Genomic DNA, 26,648 nt, shown 5'->3' on the forward strand with positions numbered 1-26,648 from the left:
TTAGAATTCGTAATTTTACCTTCTTTATTTTTCTTGCTATGGCCATGATCTTTGTCTTATTTGCAGTTATCTTCGTCTCATACTGCTCACAGCTGTCATTTAGCTCCAGTAACATATTCCTTAGTATCATCTCCTCTTCTGCTAACAAAGCAATATCATCAGCAAATCGTATGTACTTTATCCTTCTTCCTCCTACTATCACTCCTCCCATGTTCCGAAAACAGTTCTTTACTAAATTCTCTATTTTCTCAGTTTACTAGGCGAAAAAATGGTTGAAAGACCTCATTTCTATAAATATAGATAAGTCTATTCATTGTGTTGTCTTTAAACCTCCTGAGCCCTGAGTCATTTGCTGTTTGATATTTAAAGTTCAATATCATTCTACATTTCAAAAATAAATTACTCAAATGATGAAAAATGCTGAAAAAATTCTGGAGATTACAGTTAGGGCACAAATGCAGGTATAATACACTATACTTCTGGACTCTGCACATACATGTTACATCATAACCATGTATAAAGTATAGTATAGTAGGTCTATACTATACTTTCAGGACTCAGGAGGTCGGACTGTAAAGAAAACAACTATCGCAATGTCCATATTTTATACGTTCTACAATCTATATATATAATTTGACCTGGTAATGGAAATTACGGGAAAACGGCTGAACGGATTTTAATAAATGACACCTCATTTTGAAGCTTGGAACCCAAAGTTTTTCGGAAAAGTAGTAGTTTTCAGTGAAATGTCAATTTTCCTACATAATTTTCCTATTTTCCAAAATCCATCTGTTGTCAGTTTTGGGAACTAATTTTAATGAATCACGGCCGACTTGATTGTGTTTTACACACTACAATAAACAATAGGCTATTACACGATGGCCATGACCTGCAGGATTGCCGACATATTTAGAGCTCAATTCAATTTGTTATTAAAAACTGATTCTGCAGTGTATAATTTTCTGAGTACAGCTGTGTATTGGATATTCAAATCTACGAAACTCGAGGTGGTTTGATGACATTATTACCATTAGAAATTAAATATTATTATAGTTAATATCATGATGCATCTATTTTTCATTAATTGTACATAATATTGATGCTATATTGATGACATGAAAGTGAAACGTTTTGAGATTATGTAAGTAAATGTAGAGAATATCTTAATTTAGATCTTCATTTCTATAATTTATTAAGTGGCTGCTATATATAACTACAAAACTTAAGTGAGATAATAATATTGTTATTAAAAATCAAATATTTTTGTACTTATTAGCCCAGTGGGGTTGGGTCTTTTTCATATACTTAATGGCGATGTAGTGTAGATATTGATATGTGTCATTGTCTTCAGTATTGGCTCGAGAGAGCGCAAAAATTACAGTTCCTAAGGAAAGATCAAAAGGTATTACTTACTGATAAAATAAGAGGCCTAGAAAAAGTCTCCAGATCATTTCAACAAGATCTCTTAGTAGGATAAAATGATTTTACGCTCTACATTTCAAGTTCTACATGCAGCAGCTATACGAAAATGCTATTGTTCGAAAGCTTAGCAAACCTGACATTTTTTTAACTTTTGCCTACAATCCACAATGACCTGAAATAGCTACTGCTATCGTCCTGACATTGATACTTGCGTTTTCGCGTTGAAACTCAAAAACTGAAGTTGGATAGATTCAAGATAAAGTATTTGGCCTAAAAAAATCCATTCAGAGGGAGTATGTTTCATTATTATGGAAGCAAATAACTATTAAAAAGACAAATATTCTTCATTGAAAATAAATCTGAAAAATTTTTATTTGAACGTCTAACGAACTTAGTTTGCAGCAGTATTTGCTGCACAAGCCACTAGTATTATATTATTGTGAAATTTTGGTTAAATTTAATTTTCCTACTAATTTTTTCTATTGTTCTATCAAAATTATAGCATATAGCCTATTAACCTGTTGTATTCTATAGTATAGGCTACTTTGTGAATTTAAGGGTTAAACTGTGATATTATACCAGATTTGAATCATGAAGTGAAACTTCGTGGAGGATATTTGGTTTCTCAGAACTTCAGTATCGACAACTTATCGACTTTACCCCTCTGCGAAAATAAAACCAAGCTTCTTCCGGAAAAAGAAAGTAAATTTTTGCGTGGTGAACTTCATTTTGAAACCAGTCACGAAAACTTAGCCTTGCGATAGGATCACCAGGAGGTAGAACATAAAGCGACAGTTATTTTGAATCGTCTCAACGTCAAAAGATTTGTAGTTTTAAATGCGTATTCTTAGAAATTCCAACTTGTTAGACAAGCTTACGTATTAATTTTCTAGGACAGCGCTCAATTTCTTCTCTGAAATCATATATCTCTTAAGTCAATGTATTACGGCCTTTTGTGTTTTTCTTGGAATTTAATCTAATCGTTTCTTTCCGTTTAGTGACAAGTCTGTGTATCTTACTACGATTTAGAATTTTCATTTCAGGGAAATCCACAGAAAAGAGGCTCTGCACTTCAGGCGCTAAATTTGTAGGAACACATAAATCGTATGAGAGTATAAAAGCTTTGAATTCTAGAAAAAACTAAAGCGCATTCTTCTATAGCTGCCGTAATCTAAGAAGCGACTTCTGACAACTGCATAACGTCTGTTTTCGAATCTCTTCTACTCTCTAAAAGCAATGATCAGCTAATAGAAACTGAATTCGTCACTCGCTTTTCCACGTCACAAGCCAAGTTAAGACGGCGTTGCCACATAGATTCTTTGCTCAGTTATTATCATATCGTAAACATCTTCGAGCTTATCAGTAATAAACATTTAATTCCTGAGTACTCACTGTCTGCCTTCTGGTTGAGGAAAGAGTATTTTTAGCTGCGATGCCACGCTTTGGCTACCTTACATACTTCATCATAAACGGCAGAAGTCATATTATATTACAGGGGTCACAATTTAGGATCAATTGTGTGCATGGGTCATTGACTAGAATAACAAAAAGAGTAATACAATTTACTTACGGCTTTTAAGGAACCGGAGATTCATTGCCGCCCTCACATAAGCCCGCCATCTGTCCCTATCCTGAGCAAGATTAATCCAGTCTCTACCATCATATCCCATTTCCCGCAAATCCATTTTAATATTATCCTCCCATCTACGTCTCGGCCTCCCAAAAGGTCTTATTTCCTCTGGCTTTCCAACTAACACTCTATATGCATTTCTTGATTCGTCCATACGCGCTACATGCTCTGCCCATCTCAAACGTCTGGATTTAATGTTACTAATTATGTCAGATGAAGAATACAATGCGTCCAGTTCTGCGTTGTGTAACTTCCTCCATTTTCCTGTAACTTCATCATTCTTGGCCCCAAATATTTTCCTAAGGACCTTATTCACAAATACCCTTAATCTCTGTTCCTCTCTCGAAGTGAGAGTCCAAGTTTCACAACCATACAGAACAACCAGTAATATAATTGTTTTATAAATTCTAACTTTAAGAATTTTTGACAGCAGACTAGATGATAAAAGCTTCTCAACCGAATAATAACAGGCATTTCCCATATTTATTCTGCGTTTAATTTCCTCCCGAGTGTCTAATAATAATAATAATAATAATAATAATAATAATAATAATAATAATAATAATAATAATAATAATAATAAAGAAGTATCTAAGTTCATATTATCTAGTTCAAAATTACATTATAATATTTTTAACATGCAGTAGTAGCCACTGTGGAATATTTTGGAGCAACAGTAACAAATATAAGTGATACTCGGAAGAAAATTAAACGCAGAATAAATATGCGAAATGCCTGTTATTATTCGGTTGAGAAGCTTTTATCATCCAGTCTGCTGTCAAAAAAACTGGAAGTTAGAATTTATAAAACAGTTATATTACCGGTTGTTCTTTATGGTTGTGAAACTTGGACTCTCACTTTCAGAGAGGAAAGAAGATTAAGGATATTTGAGAATAAGGTTCTTAGGAAAATATTTAGGGCTAAGAGGGATGAAGTTACAGGAGAATGGAGAAAGTTACATACCACAGAACTGCACGCATTGTATTCTTCACCTGACATAATTAGGAACATTAAATCCAGACGTTTGAGATGGGCAGGGCATGTAGCACGTATGGGCGAATCCAGAAATGCATATAGGGTGTTAGTTGAGAGGCCGGAGGGAAAAAGACCTTTGGGGAGGCCGAGACGTAGATGGGAGAATAATATTAAAATGGATTTGAGGGAGATGGGATATGATGACAGAGACTGGATTAATCCTGCACAGGATAGGGACTAATGGCGGGCTTATGTGAGGGCGGCAATGAATCTCTGGGTTCTTTAAAAGCCATTTGTAAGTAAGTAAGTGCTGAGGGAAAAAAAATAGTTGTAGAAATAATGATTAACAAAACATCGAAATTAGACAAATATGTGAGGTTATAATAACATTTTATTATGAACTAGGTACTTTTATTTATTACTGTTGGTATAGAGGCGTTGTCCGATGTTTCCTGAATTTCGTAATTTTTTTCAACGCAGATTTCTGAAAAGTTATTCAAAACCGCTGCTTTACATCTTTTTGTATTTGATGGCGCTAAATTATTCATAGCAGCATGGTCGATATTGCCTTCTAAATTATGCACGAAGAAGGACATAAATTACAAAGCAGTAGCTATGTATATAAAACGAAATCTATAATTCAGAATGATAACATCACAGTGGAAAATGGCGGTTATTGCTTCAATTTCAACGGATTTTTCAGTCTACTGGTAAATAGCTACAGGAGTCAAATACTCGTTGTAATTTTTGTATGGACTCGTTTCTCATAATATGTTTAAATATCATAGAATGAAGAGTTCTGACGCACATAGGATATTACCAAAACTGAACTCATTACTGGTAAGCAATTATTGTCACTGCCAGATGAAAATGACGTCACAACTACGTTATTTATTATGGTGAAGCCAATTTTAGCTTTCTAATAACAATGCTACTGATCTAAAATGATCAAATCTATGTATGTTGAGCTGCTGAAGATCACATTGCCACGTGTCTTTGAATGTCAAAAAAAAAAAAAAAAAAAAAAAAAGAGAGAGATAAGAATGATGTTAAAGTATTGTATCAAGGAGAGAAGCAATAAAAAAAAGTTATGTTTTATTTAACGACGCTCGCAACTGCAGAGGTTATATCAGCGTCGCCGGATGTGCCGGAATTTTGTCCCGCAGGAGTTCTTTTACATGCCAGTAAATCTACTGACATGAGCCTGTCGCATTTAAGCACACTTAAATGCCATCGACCTGGCCCGGGATCGAACCCGCAACCTTGGGCATAGAAGGCCAGCGCTATACCAACTTGCCAACCAGGTCGACGAGAAGCAATATCCCTGTACAAACTTATGGGAATGTTCTCACGACTTTGGGTGGATCTTTAGCCCTTTCTTTATTTTTAATTGGTTATTTAACGACGCTTTATCAACTGCTATGATTATATCTAGCGCCTGAGTGATATGAACGTGATAATGCCAGCGAAATGAGTCCAGGTCCAGTGCCGAAAGTTATCCAGCATTTGCTCTTAATGGGTTGAGGGAAAACCCCGGAAAAATTCAACCAGTTAAGGGGTTAGATACAGCTTACAGTAGTAAAATTTTGGAAATATTCAATATTTTTCCTCCATTATTGTACCTTGCACAATATGGTAATGAAAATTAGTATGTGTAAAACACTGCCTTTCTGCTATATGAAAAAAAATTTACTATTTGAAAAAATTATTTATATATATATATATATATATATATATATATATATATATATATTTTAAATTCAAAATTTTAGCAATTCACTGTGCAGTGAAGAAGCGTTTCCCTCATAAGTAAAAAACTATCCAACATTCCGTGATGAAATATTTTTGTGTGTATTTATGCATGTCATATGTACAATATGTTGCAAAATCACTCTCTACCTTTCATAGATTGTCTGATAAAAAAATAAATTTCTTTAAAAAATGGTGTCCACAGCTGTGGAGTAACGGCTAGCGCGTCTGGCAGCGAAACCAGGTGGCCCGGGTTCGATTCCCGGTTGGGGCAAGTTACCTGGTTGAGGTTGTTTCCGGAGTTTTCCCTCAACCCAATATGAGCAAATGCTGAGTAACTTTCGGTGCTGGACCCCGGACCCATTTCGCCGGCATTATCACCTTCATCACATTCAGAAGCTAAATAACCCAAGATGTTGATAAAGCGTCGTAAAATAACCTACTAAAATAAAATTAGAAATGTAATTGAAAGAGCATGATATTGTAAACATGAGTTTCAGCAATAAAATAAAAGAGCGAGAACATGAAAAAGTTAAAACGTTTATGAGTTATGAGGGAAACACTTCATCACTGCACAATGAACTGCCACGATTTTAAATTTTGTAAAAAAATTTGTGATCTCGGAAGCATATATTCCTTTGTGAGCTCCATCTTCCTGAACGTCAAAACGATGACAATCGAAATCGTGATCAAATCTGACCCATCAGCCTTCAGAATGGCGTATTGTACCATGTCTGTCGAACATTGAAACTTGTACAGTCATTTTAGTCTCGCCCTGTACATATCAGTGTTATCTGAATAATCACGAGCTCTAAAACATCAAACTTAATTCTTATTGTCCTAGGCTGTAAGTCCAGACCCGGACTGCTTTTCTTTTTCGTTGATATTCGACTTCCAGCTTGGCGCATGCCTGGAGCTTCTTCTCTCCCCCCCCCCCTCCACGATAAATTGCTTCGGTCGGATATTTTCTTTCTGCCACTTAAAACAACTAGAATTCTTCTTCAGCTAATGGATGTGGAAGAACAATAAGAAGAAAAACGGAGTGGAGGACTGAAATTGAAATTGAAGGCAGAGTGACAGACTGTCTTCCCTGACTGGAGACATCCGTTCTTTGTTGAAACATCTTGAAATACAATCCTATTCCTCGCTACAGAATTACTTCAAGGATATGCTAATTAGCCCTCTAGATTACCAGTATTCCTGTCTGGAGAAAAATACAGTAAAATACATTCTTTATATTTTAACTGAAATCTCTTCCTCCCGTATTAGTAAAACGCGAGGGTTAGTCAACTGATTATCCTTAAATCATAGTACTGCATACAAACCATCAATAAGATAACAAGAAAGTGTAAATTCACTATCACACCAATGCCCATGGCTTCTCAGTATATCTTTTCATTAATAATCTTCCTCTTATGTAATCGTGAAAACTTTGTAACTAATTCAACAGTTCATAGCATAAATGCACAACAAAAAATGACTTTCATACTCATCGGTAAGTCTATCGTGCTATCAAAAAGGAGTCCGTTATATGGCAGTAAAAATTTTTAATAGCCTCCCTATCGATATAAAAAATGAAACTCAAAACATGACTATTTAGGGCCAAATTAAAGAAGTACCTAATTTCTCACGCCTTCTGCTCTATAGACGAATTCGTGATATTCAATAACGCTTCATGAAATTGATCCAAAAACTATGTGTTGTACTACTAGACTATATTGTAAATCTCGTCTGTAGGCCTATATATTTCATTTACACTGTGACTATAAATTAAGACTTTATAATAGTATTAAGTTTTTTTTTTACTTGTTCCATATTCTAGCTGTGAAGCAATCTATGACTATCATGGAATGTTAATAAATACAACACAATACAATCAAATATAATAAATAAAACTAAATTAAGTAAATTAAAATTAAAAAAAAAATAAATAAAATATTAAACAAAATAAAACAAATTAAATTAAATGTAGGAAAATGAAATAAAATAAAATGTATATATAATAATTGTTTTATAATTTCAGTCAACAACTTATCAATTGATACAGAAAACAATTTTCTGTTTTTAAGTTTCACATCACAAGGTTACACATCGACAAAATTATTTTCGACTTTTTAAAAATCATCTTCAGGTGGAGAGACATAAATTTACTAATTAAACGTAGGTGAAATGAAAGAAAAAAAATATATACACAAATTATTAATAACAATCGAACTGTTTAAAACGTGACATAAAATTTGGTTCTAAGTCATTCCAGTAGTTATGATCAAACATTTTGTAATATTTTGTAAAATGAAGCGTCCTGGTTCACAAGAGAAGAACTAGTTGAGGTAATAACATTAGTTTTGTTTCGTTGTATGTCTGATCATGCGCACTGCTACCTTTCTAGGATTTTTAAAGCATCTGTGCGACAAAACTTTTTTCTAAGACTGTACATCAGTCGCCATCGCTATGAGTGACATCGGTCAGAGATGGCAATTCCACTATTACTAATATTATACAGGGTGATTCACGAGGATTTACCGTCCTTTACGGAGGTTATTTCTGAAGATATTTTGAGTAAAGTTCCTATTATCAATATTTTCATAGTTGAAGGTCCGGGGTTCGATCCCAGGTGGTGACAGGATTTTTTTTCTCGTTGCCAAACTTTCAGAGCGGTCCCGAGGTTCACTCAGCCTCCTATAAAATTGAGTACCGGGTCTTTCCCGGGGGTAAAAGGCGGTCAGAGCGTGGTGCCGACCACACCACCTCATTCTAGTGCCGAGGTTATGGAAAGCATGGGGCTCTACCTCCATGCCCCCCAGTGTCTTCATGGCATATTACGGGGATGCCTTTACCTTTTTTTTACACTAATTTAAAATTGTTTGTAAAATACGTTTTTTTCTTTAGTTTGAAGATAAAAGAATAATACAAATGGAAAATGAACCATTCAGAAGTATCATTTCCTTAATTGGCAAGTATTATGAAGCTAAAAATGTGCTGTAAACTCCTTAGTTGCTTCGTACAGACATCTTTTTTCTATTTTAACTAGAAAATTACATTATTCTTACGCACTTATCACAACAATTATTACAAATCACACCACTTCCACCGACTTAATTATTTGAAATTCAATTTTGCATCCTAATTTACAGTCTTGGAGAGTTTACAACACATTTTTAAAAATGTCTCCGTCCGCTTGAGTACACTTGGCCGCACGCTTGTGAACGGCGCTCGTCGCTCTACGTAACTGCATACGGCTATCTTTGATTTCCGTAGCGCTCGCTCTGGCTGCTGACTGCACGCTGACCAAGATCACGCGTTCACAGCAATGCGTTCCAATAACGAAACGTAACTCTGTAAATATTGAGAATAGGATCCATGTTTAAATGACATTTTTGCTCAGACTGTCTTCGGAAATAAGCTCTGTAAAGGACGGTAAATCCTCGTGAATCACCCTGTATATTCGTGCCTCGCACTTAAATTTACCGATTACAAATTTTACGTGTCTGTATAGGGAAGATGTCATACAAAGTGGAACAAGGACGTAAAAACCACTGGTACCTGTCATAATGAAGAAGAAATGCATATAAATTACTCGCTATTTCACTTTAGGCGTAACGTATTAAAACTCTGGTTTATTTTTCCGTCGTAAATGTCACCGGTGGTGTAACATGGAAGAAGAAATTAAGTTACACGAAGATGTAGCAGTTGAATGCTAGCAGGGGAAACGAAAATATTTGGAGAAACTCCGACCTTGCCTATCCATTCGCCGGAAACTGAATACGAATTTCCGTTTAACTGTCGATATAGCTACACACCCGTCTGATAGAGTACAGCATCTGCGAACTAAGAATACTTTTCGTTCAGTTACGGCTGAGCGGAGCCCGCTTTCATTTATTTCCCTCTGGTCACCTTGACGACCGCAGTCATAAAATTTTGTCGTAGGCGACACGGCACGCGCCAGCTGCGTTTCTGTGACGTCACCTGTCGAAGTGACATATTTATTACCCGACGAACTGCAAGAGCGTATCCTGCCTGGCGGAAGGAACCGATATTTGACGCCCGACAGACCTAATTAAGAGGATGGGATAACTAACATTAGTGCAAAAGTATCACGTGACAGACGTCCAGAAGAGACGGCGCCAGTTCGCATAATAACAAGCTGCTGTTTGCGAAATTGATTAATTGAATACAGACCAATTACACGATAAACATATCGTGTGTTTTTCTCGGTGTTGGATATAGAGACTTATCAAACATAACAAACCTATGTATAAAAACAGTGAAGAAATAAAGTAAGAAGTAGTGAGGTGTGATTTGATTGGACGATGTTTATAAATTAGCAGGCTTCGACAATTTGTAAAACAAGACACCGTAATTAATTATGTTTCAACTCATACCTTGATGAAGAAAGATGGACGGATGGATAGACAGAGAAGCAATGTAGGAAAGAAAGAAAAAAAGAAAGAAAGAAAGAAAGAACGAAAGAAAGTAAGAAAGAAAGAAAGTAAGAAAGAGAGAAAGAAAGAGAGAAAGAAAGAAAGAAAGAAAGAAAGAAAGGAGAGAAAGAAAGAAAGAAAGTAAGAAAGAAAGAGAGAAAGAAAGAAAGTAAGAAAGAGAGAAAGAAAGAAAGAAAGAAATAAGAGAGAAAGAAAGAAAGTAAGAAAGTAACAAAGAGAGAAAGAAAGAAAGAAAGAAATTAAGAAAGAAAGAGAGAGAGAAAGAAAGAAAGAAAGAGAGAAAGAAAAAAAGAAAGTAACAAAGAAAGAAAGAAATAAGAGAGAAAGAAAGAAAGAAATGAGAGAGAAAGAAAGAAAGAAGAGAGAAAGGAAGAAAGAAATAAGAGAGAAAGAAAGAAAGAAACTGGAGAGAAAGAAAGAAAGGAAGAAAGAAAGAAGAGAGAAAGAAAGAAAGAAATAAGAGAGAAAGAAAGAAAGAAAGAGAGAAAGAAAGAAAGAAAGAAAGAGAGAAAGAAAGAAAGGAGAGAATGAAAGAAAGAAATAAGAGAGAAAGAAAGAAAGAAAGTAAGAAAGAAGGAAAGAAAGAAAGAGAGAGAGAAAGAAAGTAAGAAAGAAGGAAAGAAAGAAAGAGAGAAAGTAAGAAAGAAGGAAAGAAAGAGAGAAAGACGGAAAATAGAGACAGAAAGAAGAAAATATATAAAGTAAGAAAGAAAGGAAAAAGAGGGAAAAGAAAAAGAAAGAAAAAGAGGATGTAAGAAAGAAAGAAATAAAGAAAGAGAGAAAGAAAGAAAAAAGAAGAAAGAGAGGAAAGAAAGAAAGAAGAGAAGACAATATGAAAGAATGAAAAAAGGAAGGAAGGGAAAAGGAAATCCGGAAGGAAGGAACCAAAAAAGGAAAGAAAGAAACAGAAAAATATGGAAAGAAAGGAAGAAAAGGGAAAAGAAGAAAACAGCATAAGAAAGAAAGAAGTAAAGGAAGAAACGGAGAAAGAAAACCGGAAGGAAGATAGAAAGAAAGAAAGAAAGAAAGAAAGAAAGAAAAAGAAGGAAATAAAGAAAGTAGGAAAGAAAGTAAAAAGAGAAAAAGAAAGAAAGGGGGAAAAAAGAAAACAAGAAACAAAAAATTAAGGACGAGAGAAAGAAAAAGGGAAGAAAGAAAGGAAGAAATAAGGATAAGTAAAAAGAAAAAATGAAAGAAAGAAGAAAACACAGAAATAAACAATAAAAGGAAGGAAGAAGTAAATAAATGAAAACAGAAAGGGAGAAAGAAAGAACTACACAGATAAAATAAATAAAACTAGAAAGTAAATGGGAAAGATTTGAGGAGGGATGAAGCAAGAGCGAAACAAAGAAGAGGGAAAAGCTAGAAAATCAGACAAAATTAATTACGGATCCCAAGAAACAAGGAGAAATGAATTGAATGGGACAGACGAATCCAATAAGGAAGGAAGGGTGCATCGCGCAGTTGTTGGTCAAGTGTTTCTTTTCCAGCTTGTTGAAATTTGACTTGGAAGCGATCCAACACAAATGCACAATCATTCACAAACACGGCGTTGCTAGCAGGAAGACGGCTGACAGGAGCACGAGCTTCAGAAAATAAACGGTGCAGTGTAAACTACACACACTTCTAGTTAAACGGTTTGCGCAGTTAATGTTAGCTTCATAATGTCTTGAGTTGCAGTTGCAGCTGACTTCTTTTATCTCCTTCTGCACTGCAACGTTAATCTCTGTTGCAGTTCCAGATACGATTGAAATGAAGTGAGTGAATTTCTTCTGTAGCCCGACATACTAAATCTGGCTGATCAATTTAGTCTCACCCTAAGCGTCTTAGTAGATGTTCACCAATGTGTGTCGGCTTCAAATTTTGCCCTTTTTACCTATTTTGTTCATACATTTTGATCATTTGAAACTTCACAGCCATAACCAAATCACACAACACTTCCACATATGCACAACACATCACAAATGCCAACCACAACTACAGCAACATAGACACAGACATGGAAATTATACATATCCAACCGAAAAATCAGAAACTAACACATTAGAACAATACGAAATATACAGATACACAAAAACACGCCCACAACAAATCCTCAAAACACAACTGGATTTCAGAACATACACTATTTAACTCCACACTACACAACACTAACGCAACCCCAAAGGGGACAAAGACACCAGAAGACGCACGCACGGACCATGAAGTTCAGAAGATGGCTCCCAAGCCGAAACTAGTCAAATGAGTTATTTTTAAACTTAGTTCATTAACACGCGAAAGTAATATACAAGGCTTTCATTTCAAAACTTCCCAGTCTAAATAACTAATCATTTCAATTGAATTCAATTCAAACAAAAAAACAAGTCAATTTAGATATTGAGGGGGAAGTCTGCAACCAGGATGAATTACATTTTAGATTTCACCTCCCCCCATCCTCCAGTCATCCCCACTTTGAAATTTCAAACTGCATCCTTATATTTTTATACTTAAATATGAAAGAGCATTCATGTATCATGTTTAGTCAATATTTCATTATATGTAAGCTTGTTAATGTGCATGAAAGTTATTTTTATATTTAAGTATGACTATCAATATTACTATTTTTGTCATTATTTTATTGTGTATTTCACTTCTGGTAGTGTGGAAGAGAAGGCCTCATGGCCTTAACTCTAACAGAATAAATAAATAAATAAATAAATAAATAAATAAATAAATAAATAAATAAATAAATAAATAAATAAATAAATAAATAAATGAATAAATATATATATATATATAAATGAGTGAGTAAGTAAATAATTAAATAAGTAAATAAATAAATAAACAAATAAATACATACATAAATACTTAAATAAATAAATAAATAAATGAGTGATTGAGTGAGTAAATAATTAAATAAGTAAATAAATAAATAGACAAACGAACAAACAAATAAATAAATGCATAAACAAATAAATAAATAAATAAATAAATAAATAAATGAGTGAGTGAGTAAATAATTACATAAGTAAATAAATAAACAAATAAACGAATAAACAAATAAATAAATACACAAATAAATAGAGTGAGTGAGTGTGTGAGTGAGTGAGTAAATAATTAAATAAGTAAATACATAAATAAACAAATAAACGAACAAACAAATAAATAAATACATAAACAAATAAATAAATAAATGAGTGCGTGAGTGAGTAAATAATTAAATAAGTAAATAAATAAATTAATTAACAAATAAACGAATAAAGAAATAAATACATAAATACATAAACAAATAAATAAATGAGTGAGTGTGAGAGTGAGTGAGTAAATAATTAAATAAGTAAATACATAAATAAACAAATAAACGAACAAACAAATAAATAAATACATAAACAAATAAATAAATGAGTGCGTGAGTGAGTAAATAATTAAATACGTAAATAAATTAATTAATTAACAAATAAACGAATAAAGAAATAAATACATAAATACATAAACAAATAAATAAATGAGTGAGTGAGTGAGTGAGTGAGTGAGTGAGTGAGTGAGTGAGTGAGTGAGTGAGTGAGTGAGTGAGTGAGTGAGTGAGTGAGTGAGTGAGTGAGTGAGTGAGTGAGTGAGTGAATAAATATACATAAATCTTAATTCACAACAAATGGCATCCAAAAATTCCACAAGTTGCATATCTAGAGAGATGAGAATCATCATGCAATTGCTGAATCGCATCATAAAAAACAGCTCTCCATGAACATTTGTGCAGGCATGATTCATGATGCTTCATTAGCGCCTCGTGTACTTCCACTCAAGCTTTCAGGACAAACTTTTCTTGAGAACAACTTAGCTGTCCACTTGAACGCTTTATCAAGTGCGATAGTGCGTTTTGAGTGAAATGACGGTGATAATGCCAGAGAAATCAATCCAGGGTCCAGTGTCGAAATTAAAACCCTTGGTTGAGGGAAAACCGTGGGGAAAAAACCTCAACCAGGTAACCAGCCCCAACCAGGATTTAAACCCGGTTTTCAGATCGTTTCACGGTCAGATATGCTAACCGTTACTCCACAGAGGTGGATTCCATATGTGAAACGATTCTTAGTTTTAGCCCAACATTTTTGGGACACCCTGTATTTCAATTATGTAATGCCTACAAGCTTCATTTAATGGTCAGAGAGTGTTTTCGTAATATGAAACTATTAAATATATCAGAATATGTAAAAGTAAAGCTTGTTATTATTACTCGTGTTATTTTACTGTTTGTATTGACATAACAGTAATCCCGTTATTTGAAACAAATGAATCGAACAATTTTCCTAGAATGCAATGTCGCATGACACACAGATGCAGAGGTTTATTAACAGCTGACAGTATTAAATCTGCTGTATTTACGTAACGATTATACGAAGTCATATCTGTTTGCGAAGTTAGACACCGTAAACTCGGTACAGATCACAATACCGGAGGAAATGACGACTGTAAAAATAATAGCATGTAAACCCAATTATTTACCTGTACGAGAATTCGAATTAAAAATTGAAATCATTGTGTGACAATTTCCCGCGTAATTGCCTTTTAACATGTAAAACTGTGTTCATAGTTTCAATGAAATACATGCTGAATTTGTATTGTAACAGAAAAAAAATAAATGTGTGTACAGGGTGTTAGAGAAACACTATTACAAATTTCAGAATTTGATTAACCACCAAACATAAACACGAAAATATCCTAACAGCAAATATATGAAAATCTGATGCATTCCTTAGCTCTCACCCATGCTGTGTGGTACTACAGGGACATCATTTTACTTCAATTTTATTGTACCTGAGTTTTTTAACGTACTTCACTCCCACCACTTCTACTAATGAAGTTCAACCGTCCTCCACACAGAACCAAGGCCGCATATACAGTCATAGTAGCCTTACGGTCATAGTAAACAGTACGTTTCAAAAATATGTTCGCGTTTTCCAGTGACTAAAGAGCTTTCAATATTGCATCATTTTCGATTTGCCTACGTCGCATCCCGGTTTCCCCCACCTACTTCTATTCGCCTCTCTGTAAATGCTAGTGGCTGGGCTGTCTTAGCTCTTTTCTGAAAACATTAATTTCTGTTAGGAATTGGACGTCTACGTAATATTATACCATACAATTGTTTAAAATAACTTAAATAAAAGGGCTTCGTTAAGCAACTGTCACGTGATTTCCTCCCATTCTACGACACTGCGACGTAACCACTTGGATGGACAGTAGATAGCATGTCTGAGTAATTTTATCTTTTCGGATCGGGCAGAAGTGAAGATTGAATTTACAGTACGTAAGGTCTCTTTATAGAGTAGGTACAGAATTATTTCAACATGAGTTACTGATACGAAGTACGAACCTGGTAATTGAAATTACGTACAATAGTTTATAGTGCGATAACATATACATTAAAACTGAAGCCTGTATCGAAATGAACGGCCACCATTTTCAAAAATGTGTTTAAATATCTATATTATGATTATTTTTCAATTTAACTTCATTATCTATATTGTACGCTAATGTGCTGTAGACAGTATAATATACACTGCATAATGAATAAGTCCACATGGACAGCTCAGTTCGTGAGTAAAAACACTCATTGTTAATACTGTACTGTATTTTGATTAAACAAAAACCTAATGAAAATTATCGAACTCAAAATCGCGATATTTCCTAGTTTACGTAAATGCATGAACTACTTTTCTTCCCTCCTATGCCTAGTAAAGTGATTTGTTTGTATATTACGCCAGTATCATCGAACTCCAGTCGTGGAAAGGGGTAGCAAACGGGTTTTCCGGTTCTTAATTGTTGATTCAAAGTTATAGCCAGGTTAATATTAGAAATGTTAGTAAAAATAAAATATGTTCGTGTATATGTGACTGTATTATCGCGTCATATTATCGTGTTTTTTGAGGGGAGAGACACACAGTGAAGAATTCCTTCCACTTATGTGTTCATTGCAATACATGAATCAATGCTGTAAACATGAGGGAGTGTGCTTCCCTGAAAGTAACTCTTGTTGGAGATGATGGAAGTGACCAAGGCGTGTTTTGCTGTGTTACAGACCATGAACTGTTCAGTGGGACAGGCTCTCAACGCCAGCAACTGCTCCTGGGACCCGTTCTACAACGTCACGTACGGGCAAAGTGAGTATAAGAGGATATAGCCTTCATAATAGTAATTTTCAACATAAAATGAGAACTAGGCCTAATGATAGTACTACAGGGTGTTCCAAAAGTCTCCATACTTAGGAAAAAACCTAAGTTAAAATTAAAAATATCACATAGTGTGCTCAATGTGATCAACCCCGGATCTCACACTCCTTGATTTTTACTCTGGGATCACCTTAAGTTGGAGGTCTGCCAGGCAGGCAAGGAAGGGCCGAAAAATTTTGTTTAGAGCCTTCTATCCTTCTGCTATATGATAAAAATATTTTTACGATTTAATTTTTTTTTTTTTTTTCAAAATGCTGGCAGTTCACTGTGCAGTGATGAAGCGTTTCCCTCGTAACTAAAAAACTATACAACATTCTGTGATGAAATTTTTTGTGTGTATTTATGCATGTCATATCTACAATATGATGCAAGCCCACTTCTCTACCTTTGATAGATTGTGTGATAAAAATAAATTCATTTTTAAAATGATCAAATATCAGTATTTTCTTCTAACACAAAATAAAAAAATATATTATTTATTAAGTAATGTAATTGAAATTGCATGATTTTGTAAACATGAGTTTCAACAACAAAATAAAAGCGAGAGAACATAAAAAATTAGCAAGTTTATGAGTTCTGAAAGGAAACGCTTCATCACTACACAGTGAACGCCATCGTTTTGAATTTTGATAAGAAAAAATATAAATATTTTTTTTATATCGTAAGAATAATTTTTTCATATAACAGAAGGACAGTGTTTTACACATATCAATTTTCATTATTGTACAAGATGCAGTAACGGAGGAAAAAAATGTTGAATATTTCCAAAAATTTTACTGCTGTAAGCTGTAACTACCTAAACCCCTTAAAGATATGCTTTTTCGTATTTATTCATCCGCCATATTATGTTTCACATGTATATACCATTCCAATTGTCTGTATTGTACAAAATCCAGAATTATATTTTCTTTATTCATTTGTTGTCTGATAACTTCATTTCGTGTTGTTTTAAATTACGAAAATTTGACTGAACGCTTTAAGAAGTTAATTTCCAGTGCTAACAATGATATTACAATACAATCAGGAATCAGGAGAAATTGTGTAATTTGAAATTCACATAGAAAACAATACTTCCTTTCTCACACGAAAACGCTATAAACAGCTGCGTTCTAAAAACATGTACTTCCCATTGACGCACTTGATAATATGGCATTAAAATAACAAATGACAATCCGAAATAAATTTCATGCAAAGTCCCTATTGCCATGGAAACAAAAACGCTACGAATTGATATTAATTTGTTACGATGTTTTCAAGCAAGAATAGTGACTGACATCAGAGTACCGATATTGCATTCATAGTTTTCTGCTGAAGAACAGGTCTTTCATTGCAAATCCAGCATTCTACTATCTTCTCTGTTTTTCGCCTTCCTCTTAGACTCCGCATACGATCCATATACCTTAATGTTGTCTATCATCTGATATCTTCTTCTGCCCCGAACTTGTTTTCATTCACCATTCCTTTCACCGCATCCTTCAGTAGGCAGTTTCTTCTTAGCCAGTGACCCAGACAACTTATTTTTCTGTCAGTTTCAGCATTATTCTTTCTTCACCCACGTGTGAAAAAATTTGTATGCTGACGATACAACTTTTGTTATCACACATAATAATACTGCTGAGTTAGATTTTATGAAGTAAACTGTATTTGCTGAAATAAGAAAGTGGTTTTCAATTAATGGATTTATTGTTAATGATGAAAAAACTCATGTGTTAACTCTAAGTTTGAAACGAACCAAAAATAATGTGATAAATGAATCTGTAAAGATGCTGGGTATGTATTTGGATCCTAAACTACTAAACTAAGGTGGAATAGCCATGTCAGTTATGTATTTAAAAGACTTTCTAGAGTAATTTATCTCTTGAGAAGTATCATGTACAAGATTCCCAAACATTATTTAAAACAAGTTTACTATGCACTATTTTAAAGTGTTACAAGATATGGATTACTTTATATGGAAATAGTTCTGACCTTCCAAACATTCTGTTACTACAGAAAAAGGCAGTTCGTATTATAACAATGTCACCACCCAGACTATCATGTAGATCTCTTTTCAAAAATGAAAAGATTATGACAGTCTACAATCTATATATTTTCAAACTTTTAATGTATGTAAACAAGAATATTACTAATTATACAAGTATAGTTGATCTGCATCGCCATGAAACCAGAAATAATGATCAATTAAATGTACCACACGTCAGGTTGCAAAAAACACAATCAAGCTTTGTAATTACTGCAATAAAAGTATATAATAAGATACCTACAAATATAAAGGCACTTTATGAAACACCATTTAAATTTCAGATTAAGAGATGGCTACAAAATAATCCCTTTTATAATATGAATGAATTTTTTGAAAATGATGTAGTATTTTAGTTAAATTTTATTATTTTTTACTCTTTTAATATTTTAAATATTGACACATTGTTTTTTTTTATATTATCACATTGACAAGGCCTCTTGTATTCTTGTACCTTCAGGCAAATATAGAATATGAATATGAATATGAATATGAATGTGAAATTCTTTTCAAGACAGAGCTGCATTAATAAAATTAAAACATAAGTATGGTGTCTAACTGTGACTTTTGATAAACGATATTAGTTTGAGGTGGGTGAAATAACTTCTTTGTTGCTTTCTGTCATTATGTACATAATAGGATGCATTCATGAGATATTCTATAAGTTCTTTTAATGTGTAATACTATCTTATTACCGGTCTCGGGAGAAACAAGACTTCCTACGTCGTGTTCCAACACATAAATTACCGTACATAATTGGCTACATACCTACACCACCCCACAGACTATGAAGCTGCTTCAATGACATGACGTGGTAATGGCCCACGGAAGCTTTGTACTTAATACGTAAGTGGCCTCAGAACAGACTAGAATTGGCCAACGAACAGCGATCGATCCCCGCCGGTAATTGTATGCGGCAGGTGGTTTCACTAGCCTGGGACTTCTCTTTCACAGGAGGAGTCTTTTGATGTGAAGTCAGATTTTGTAAGGCCTTTTTTTACGTAATTGGATTTTAAGAAGTCATTTTTTTTCAGACATAAAAGCAGGATAAAAGTTCATTCACGATGTACAGTAAGTCTGCAGCGTTTTACGTGGTATGGAAACAATGATCGATGTTCTTTTATCAATTTTTATGACGTCGGAACTGAATGGTTTATGTAGTATCGATCAAATAGTTAATAAAGGATGATATCAGGGATTCGCCGTAAGATTTTCTGAAATTGTCATTAGAGTTGGTAAAACCTCGAAAGTATCTACGGATGCATAGCTTTACTACACTGCATATCTTTACGTAGACCAGTGATGTCAAAGCAAGCGCATTTTTCTGACCTTGGCGTCGTGCGCGGGCAGCAAGCGCTAACTATGGAAAGAGGAAGGGTTGTGTATATGAATAAGCAACCTGTTGGATTAAGAAAACAGTGGTACACAAACTTCAAAGGGAACGTGAAATTTTATGTCGTTATTTTTACATGGCTTCTTTCTGTTTAATATTATCTATACTGTCTGTAAAACAAAAGTACTAATACTTTGTTCTTAATATTGCACTTGTGTTTTAAATCTTAATAACATAATAAAGAGTTAAGAAGCAATGTACATTTAAATTCCATAGTAGTGTAATATTATACTGTATTAAGTGGATGAAACATCATTCATAAAGAAAGTGATATACCAAAGAAAGAGATTGAGTATGACATGATAAGTCGGAATTTATATTGATGGTATCTTTAGCCTTACAAAAGTAATCAATAAACTAATCAAAACAATATTACAGTACAAAGCAAAGTTACCTAGGTACTGTATCTGTTTTAAGTGTAACTAATATTACGTCATAACAAAACTCTTATCGCATTATGCTTTTAAGGTGATATTTGTGAGCAACTTCCTATCATCAGAATATTAAATTATTTTCTCGAAATCTGCTGAAGCTATAGATCTGACATTTTTACAACACATGGGCACGTATCTTTTGCTTATGATGTAACAGTAGTTGCTTTGTTAATTCATTTCCTTACAAACAATTTCCATGCCAATATTTTCAAAATTTTCCATACACTATCTTCAGTAATACGTATATACGGTATATTAGATTTACTAAAACATTCTGTAAGGCTACAAAATAAATAGGCCTGTACCTGAAAATTTCACTTTTCTATACGAAAAGTTGAGAAAATATTTCTTTTGAATACAAAAATCAAACTTGTGAAAAATGAGCATTAAAATTAAAACTTACATTCTTATAATGCACTTATACTTCTCAGGCAAATCTAAAAATTAACATGAATACAGTTGTAATAAGTTCTATTTCCTTTATCTATTGAATCAGTGCTGGCCATCCCTGAATATAGCTCGACCAAGCGGCATATACCACCTTTTTCGTCTGTCTCTTTCCTTTCCGCTGTAAAGCGCTCAGGCTCTCCTAGGCTCTAAAGCGTGCGCTTGCTCCTGTGGGCATCAACTGACATGTCTGACGTAGAACTACGTGTGGGTGCGATCACCTCCCGACAGCTGTATTGCTTTACTATGCTGCATTTCTTTACGAAAAACTAACGAGTAATGCGAGAAATGAAACAGGGAGAGTACAAGACTAACGTGAAGACAAGGGGAACAAAAAGAAGACTAGGACAGCAAGAAGAGTGCAAGGGGAATACATAAGAACAAAGATACACTAAAAGTAGAAGGGGAAGAGAGAACAAGAGAACATAAATAAAACAAGGATAAGACATAGAGAATAAGGGGCAGATACGGAGAATAAGAGAAAGATAAGGAGAACAAGGATAACACATGGAGAACCATGGGAATATAACGAGAATTAGATAAATACAAGGAGATCAAGTGAAATATAAGCAGAATAAATAGAATACAAAGCGAACAAGGGAAAGACAAACGGAACAAGGAGAGGACACGAAGAACAAGGGGAAGGCACGGAGTGCAAGGGAAGACAACTAGAATGGGAACAATAAAAGGAGAACAACAGGGATTTAAAGAAAACAAGGGGATCATAAGAAGAACAAAGAGGCATAAAAGGAGAGCCAAGGCAATACAAGAAGGAAAAGGGAAATACAAGATGAATAAGGGACTACATGATGATAAAAAAATTCAAATCATGGTTTATTTAACGACGCTCGCAACTGTCGAGGTTACATTTAAGCAAACTTAAATGCCTTCGACCTGGACCGGGATCGAATCCGCAACCTCGAGCACAGAAGGCCAGCGCTATATCGACTGCGTTACCCAGGCCGACATTATGACAAAAGGGAAACATAAAGACAAGAAGGGCGCTTGAGAGGTAGTACTATAATAGTACATTATGCAACGAGCCTATAATTCTAGTAATTTAGACGCGAGTATGTTTGTTTATGAAACGAGCACAAGCGAGTTTCATATTTTTCATGCGAGCGTCTTAATTACCATTATAGGCTAGTTTCATACGACTTTTTATGCTCGACCATATTTCTAACTTGAAATTATTCATAAATATTCATGTTATGGTTATGTAAGTGATGAGCGGAACTGACCTAAATTGTGAGATATGCGCAGACGCGAAAATATTGATTTTTTCCGAGGAAAAATAATGTCATTGACCTTGATATAATCTAGACAATAACATGAACTAATTTTGATATAACCTGGAAATTGATTTAGGATTGAAAAACGAGATGACAAATTGAATCTATTTGAATATTATTTACAATTGACGCTAATTATTATAGTAACAGAACATAACCTTCTGCGACAGTATTGGATTTCCAGCCTCCGTGACATTTCCCTCGTTGTCTTTCGATTGCATATCCGAGAATAATCGAAAACCTGAACTTTAATGAATAGGTGTACTTTAATGACATGCATTAAAGGACTGCTACCAGGTGTATAATTACTACATTTCGGCATGGTCGAGCATAAAATATATAATGATTATAAATAGTACAGTTGGATGAAATACATGTTTTAATTTACAACATTTCTCTTAGTAAAAAGGTAAAGGTAAAAGTATCCCCGTAACATGCCATGAAGGCACTTGGGGTGCATGGAGGTAGAGCCCCGCCTTTTACCCCCAAGAAAGACCCGGTACTCAATTTTATAGGAAGCTGAGGGAACCTCGGGGCCGTTCTGAAAGTTTGGCAACGAGAAAAAATTCTGTCACCACCTGGGATCGAACCCCGGACCTTTCAGTCCATAGTCAGCTGCTCTACCAACTGAGCTAGTACATGAAATAAAATTTACACAAAATCGTTAGTTATATAGCCTACAAGATATTTTCATGCACAGTATGTTTAAAAATAAAATGTAAAATACAACAATACCTTACAAAGTAAAGTATGCTATACTTCATATATCCATAGTTTCATTACAATATTGCACTGAATTGTGAATACATCCCAAATGTATTGAAAGAAGAACTTCTCCCTTTTACTATTCAAAAGTTCGTAAACATATATGCTTATTTCGAAGTCACATGAAATTATTTGTGCAAAACTATAAAATGAAATATTACTAGCATCTATTTTGTATGTTTATGCTCACTACAGAACCCAAGAACACATAACTACATACTGAATTTTCCAGGAAAAGTTTTTGAATATTTCTTCGCCAGTCTGTTCTACACAAACAAGGCGTTACCTTGGCAACTGCAGTTTAGCTGCAGCTTTGAATCTCTTGTGCTTATTTTGCGATGCATTTTGTAGATATGTTAGAGGTATGTTTTCAAATTAAATACAAGCGAGAGCTTGCTTGGAAGCTGACTTAATTATAACTTGAAGAACAAAACGTTAAACTAAACAAAAAGGAAGGTGTTGGCTCGGTCAAAGAGTGCATAAAAACAGAGGAAACATACCTAGAGTTAAAAACGTTCTTGTTGGAGAACTAGGATAAAGTGAATGCATATTTTTTAAGAACATTTTGCGAGTGCCAGAGAGATTTCCTTTCGCCCTTCTTTACTATGTTGAAATGGACGAGTGAATAATTTATTTTTAACATCGTCTTTTGACATTTGCATTGCACTGGCAATTTTTGCCGGGGTTAATTTTTTTGTTGTTTGCAAATACAGGGAAAAACCTTCAGTTTAAATTACTGTAGTGTTATTATTTATTTTTCTGTTTCAATTTGTGTTACAAGTGGACATTAAACACCCGACATAAAAACGCCAGTAATATCTCAATAATAAATAACATTATTCTCGTATATCAGCCAGAACCAATAATTGTTTGTTCTGTGACGTCACTTGACTCCTTGCAGGAATTCTGTGAGAGGAAAAGCATATGTGAGGGAGCGAAATAAGGTGAAGAGGCAGTGGGAGGCACAAAAGTAGATATAATGGCATTTCTAAGAACTGCTATATTTGGTTTATGTAACTAAAGTTGAAATGAAAAATGCTAAGTTATTACAGTTGAAATAAATAAATGAATGAATGAATGAATGAATAAATAAATAAATAAGTAGCTAAGTAAGTAACTAAGTAAATAAATAAATAACTAAGTAAGTAAATAAATAAATAAATAACTAAGTAAGTAAGTAAATAAATACATAAATAAGTAAATAAGTAAATAACTAAGTAAGCAAATAAGTAAATAACTAAATAAATAAGTAAATAACTAAGTAAGTAAGTAAGTAAGTAAATAAATAAATAAATAACTAAGTAAATAAGTAAATAACTAAGTAAGCAAATAAGTAAATAACTAAGTAAATAAGTAAATAACTAAGTAAGCAAATAAGTAAATAAGTAAGTAAGTAAATAACTAAATTAATAAATAACTAAGTAAGTAAATACATAAATAACTAAGTAAGTAAATAAATTAATTAATAAATAAGTAAGTAAATAAATAAATAAGTAAGTAAATAAATAAATAACTAAGTAAGTAAATAAATAAATAAATACCTAAGTAAGTAAATAAATAACTAAGTAAGTAAATAAATAAATAAGTACTGTAAGTAAATAAATAAGTAAGTAAATGAATAAATAACTAAGTAAGTAAATAAATAAATAAGTACTGTAAGTAAATAAATAAGTAAGTAAATGAATAAATAACTAAGTAAGAAAATAAATAAGTAAGTAAATAAATAAATAAATAAGTAAGTAAATAAATAAATAAATAAGTAAATGAATAAATAACTGAGTAAGTAAATAAATAAATAAATAAGTAAATGAATAAATAACTAAGTAAGTTAATAAATAACTAAGTAAGTAAATAAATAGCTAAGTAAGTAAATAAATAAGTAAGTAAATAAATAAATAAGTAAATGAATAAATAACTAAGTAAGTAAATAAATAACTAAGTAAGTAAATAAATAACTAAGTAAGTAAATAAATAAATAACTAAGTAAGTAAATAAATAAATAAGTAAGTAAATAAATAAATAAGTAAGTAAATAAATAAAAGTAAATAAATTACTAAGTAAGTAAATAAATAAATAAGTAAGTAAATAAATAAATAAATAACTAAATAAGTAAATAAATAAATAACTAAGTAAGTACGAGTAAATAAATAAATAAGTAAATAAATAAGTAAATATATATATATAAATAAGTAAATAAATAAATAAATATATAAGTAAATAAATTAGTAAGTTAATAAGTACGTAATTAAATAAGTAAATAACTAAGTAAGTAAATTAGTAAGTAAGTAAGTAAATAAATAAGTAAATGAATAAGTAAGTAAATAAATAAATAACACTTCTTCGGAGAGCAAACTTTAAAGGATTGGACTAGAGAGCTATAAAGAAAATATAGCACGGATTCTAATTTCTCTTGGGTTGATTACCCGGTTGGATTTCTTCCTAGGCTATTCCCCATGATAGCCAGGAACTATGCTCGTGAGATCCGCGTATTATAAATGTTTGTTTCTTCACCAGACGCATTCTATGAATTAACGTACCCAATCAGTCCACCGAACCTATGATAATATCGTACGTCTATTTATTATTATTATTATTTTAGCTGTTTTCAGTCGTCACTTACACCAGCGCTATGAGTTAGAGAATTTCAACGACGAAAAGTATTGTGTGTCCATTCCTAGTCGTGTTATGCGTGATGCCTAAAACAATTTATGAACGGCTTGAGTCAGACAGCCTGTATACTGGATGTTCAGTTCAAAGTGTGTCATGGCTCGCTGTATACCGTCATATGGCTAGTCGATGAGCCTACAGAATTCAATCTTCCTACACTTCCGCAGAGGTGTATTACCTATGTGTCAGAGAAGTTGCCTGGCAAGTACGGCGTTCATTCTGAAGAGTACTTACTGATATGTACGGTAACGCCGGTAGTGGCAGGAATGTGAACTGTTTGGAAACATGTACTGAGGTGGGTTTTTTTCTTACTGTCAGGATATGGAGAGAGGGTTAAGACGATTTTTTACGTGTTTGTTAACATTAACTTCGACGGCCAACTTGGACACGGAGCATTTGATTTGTATTGTGGAATGTTGCCGTACGCAACCGATGATAACAAATACCCTGCGTACGACTTGGCCGCGCAAAACACAGTTCGAAAGAGGTTATGGTAGCACACAGACAGTACAGACCGCCATCTGTTGCTACGACGTTCAAGTTATACCACAGTCTACTATATACAGTCACGAAGCTTGAGTTTTGAGGGTGCTAGAAACAATAGACTGTGACGATACTATTTTGCATTGCCTGTAATGGCGATTATTAGCGATCCTAGTGGTGGGCAACTATCTAATGTTTGCATATTTACAACGTATTGAGCTTCGCGACTGTATATACTAGACTGTGGTTATACCATACACGTTCTCAAGTTCATATTGAACGCCTTGATTAATAGACAACTTCTCGGACATAAAAGCTGAAACTCGCTCCAAATCGCTGACTCACAACAGTGACGTCACGACAGACTTTGAAATGAACACCCAGTATTTTCTATAGGTAAGAGTGAATAGAAGATTTGTCTGTAATCTGCAATTGTACAACTCCTCCCATTCAATAGTGGTAGAAACAAGTGTTCGATCATTCTACTTGTGGTATAGACTCAATTTTCTTCAACAAATTACGTCAATGTAAAGAAAATGTAACCATTAGGAACGCTGAACTAAACGCAACCTTACTTATAACTTGACAAGAGCAGCTGCAAACAGAACTGACAAGTTCGTTACCAACACAGAACTGAGTTCACAGCGGAGGAAAGGATTCAGCTACTAGAAGCCGTCTGGAAAGTGTTAATCGCATTCAGAACTTCTAAAAGTCGGGACGAAATAA

At 33.6% G+C, this 26,648-nt stretch overlaps 1 protein-coding gene across 3 annotated transcripts in view; it reads left to right on the top strand.

The window, feature by feature from the left end:
• LOC138702919 (neuropeptide Y receptor type 1-like) overlaps positions 1-26,648 on the top strand; it is a 709,682-nt gene that overhangs the window by 419,620 nt on the left and 263,414 nt on the right. For all 3 annotated transcript variants that reach the window (XM_069830324.1, XM_069830323.1, XM_069830322.1), the window contains one exon: positions 16,271-16,352. In XM_069830324.1, the coding sequence (XP_069686425.1) occupies positions 16,274-16,352 (79 nt within the window). In that variant the 5' untranslated portion in view covers positions 16,271-16,273. The remainder of the gene's footprint in view (positions 1-16,270; positions 16,353-26,648) is intronic.

Source organism: Periplaneta americana, chromosome 7 (assembly GCF_040183065.1).
Source record: "Periplaneta americana isolate PAMFEO1 chromosome 7, P.americana_PAMFEO1_priV1, whole genome shotgun sequence".
In the NCBI taxonomy this organism is placed as follows: domain Eukaryota; kingdom Metazoa; phylum Arthropoda; class Insecta; order Blattodea; family Blattidae; genus Periplaneta; species Periplaneta americana.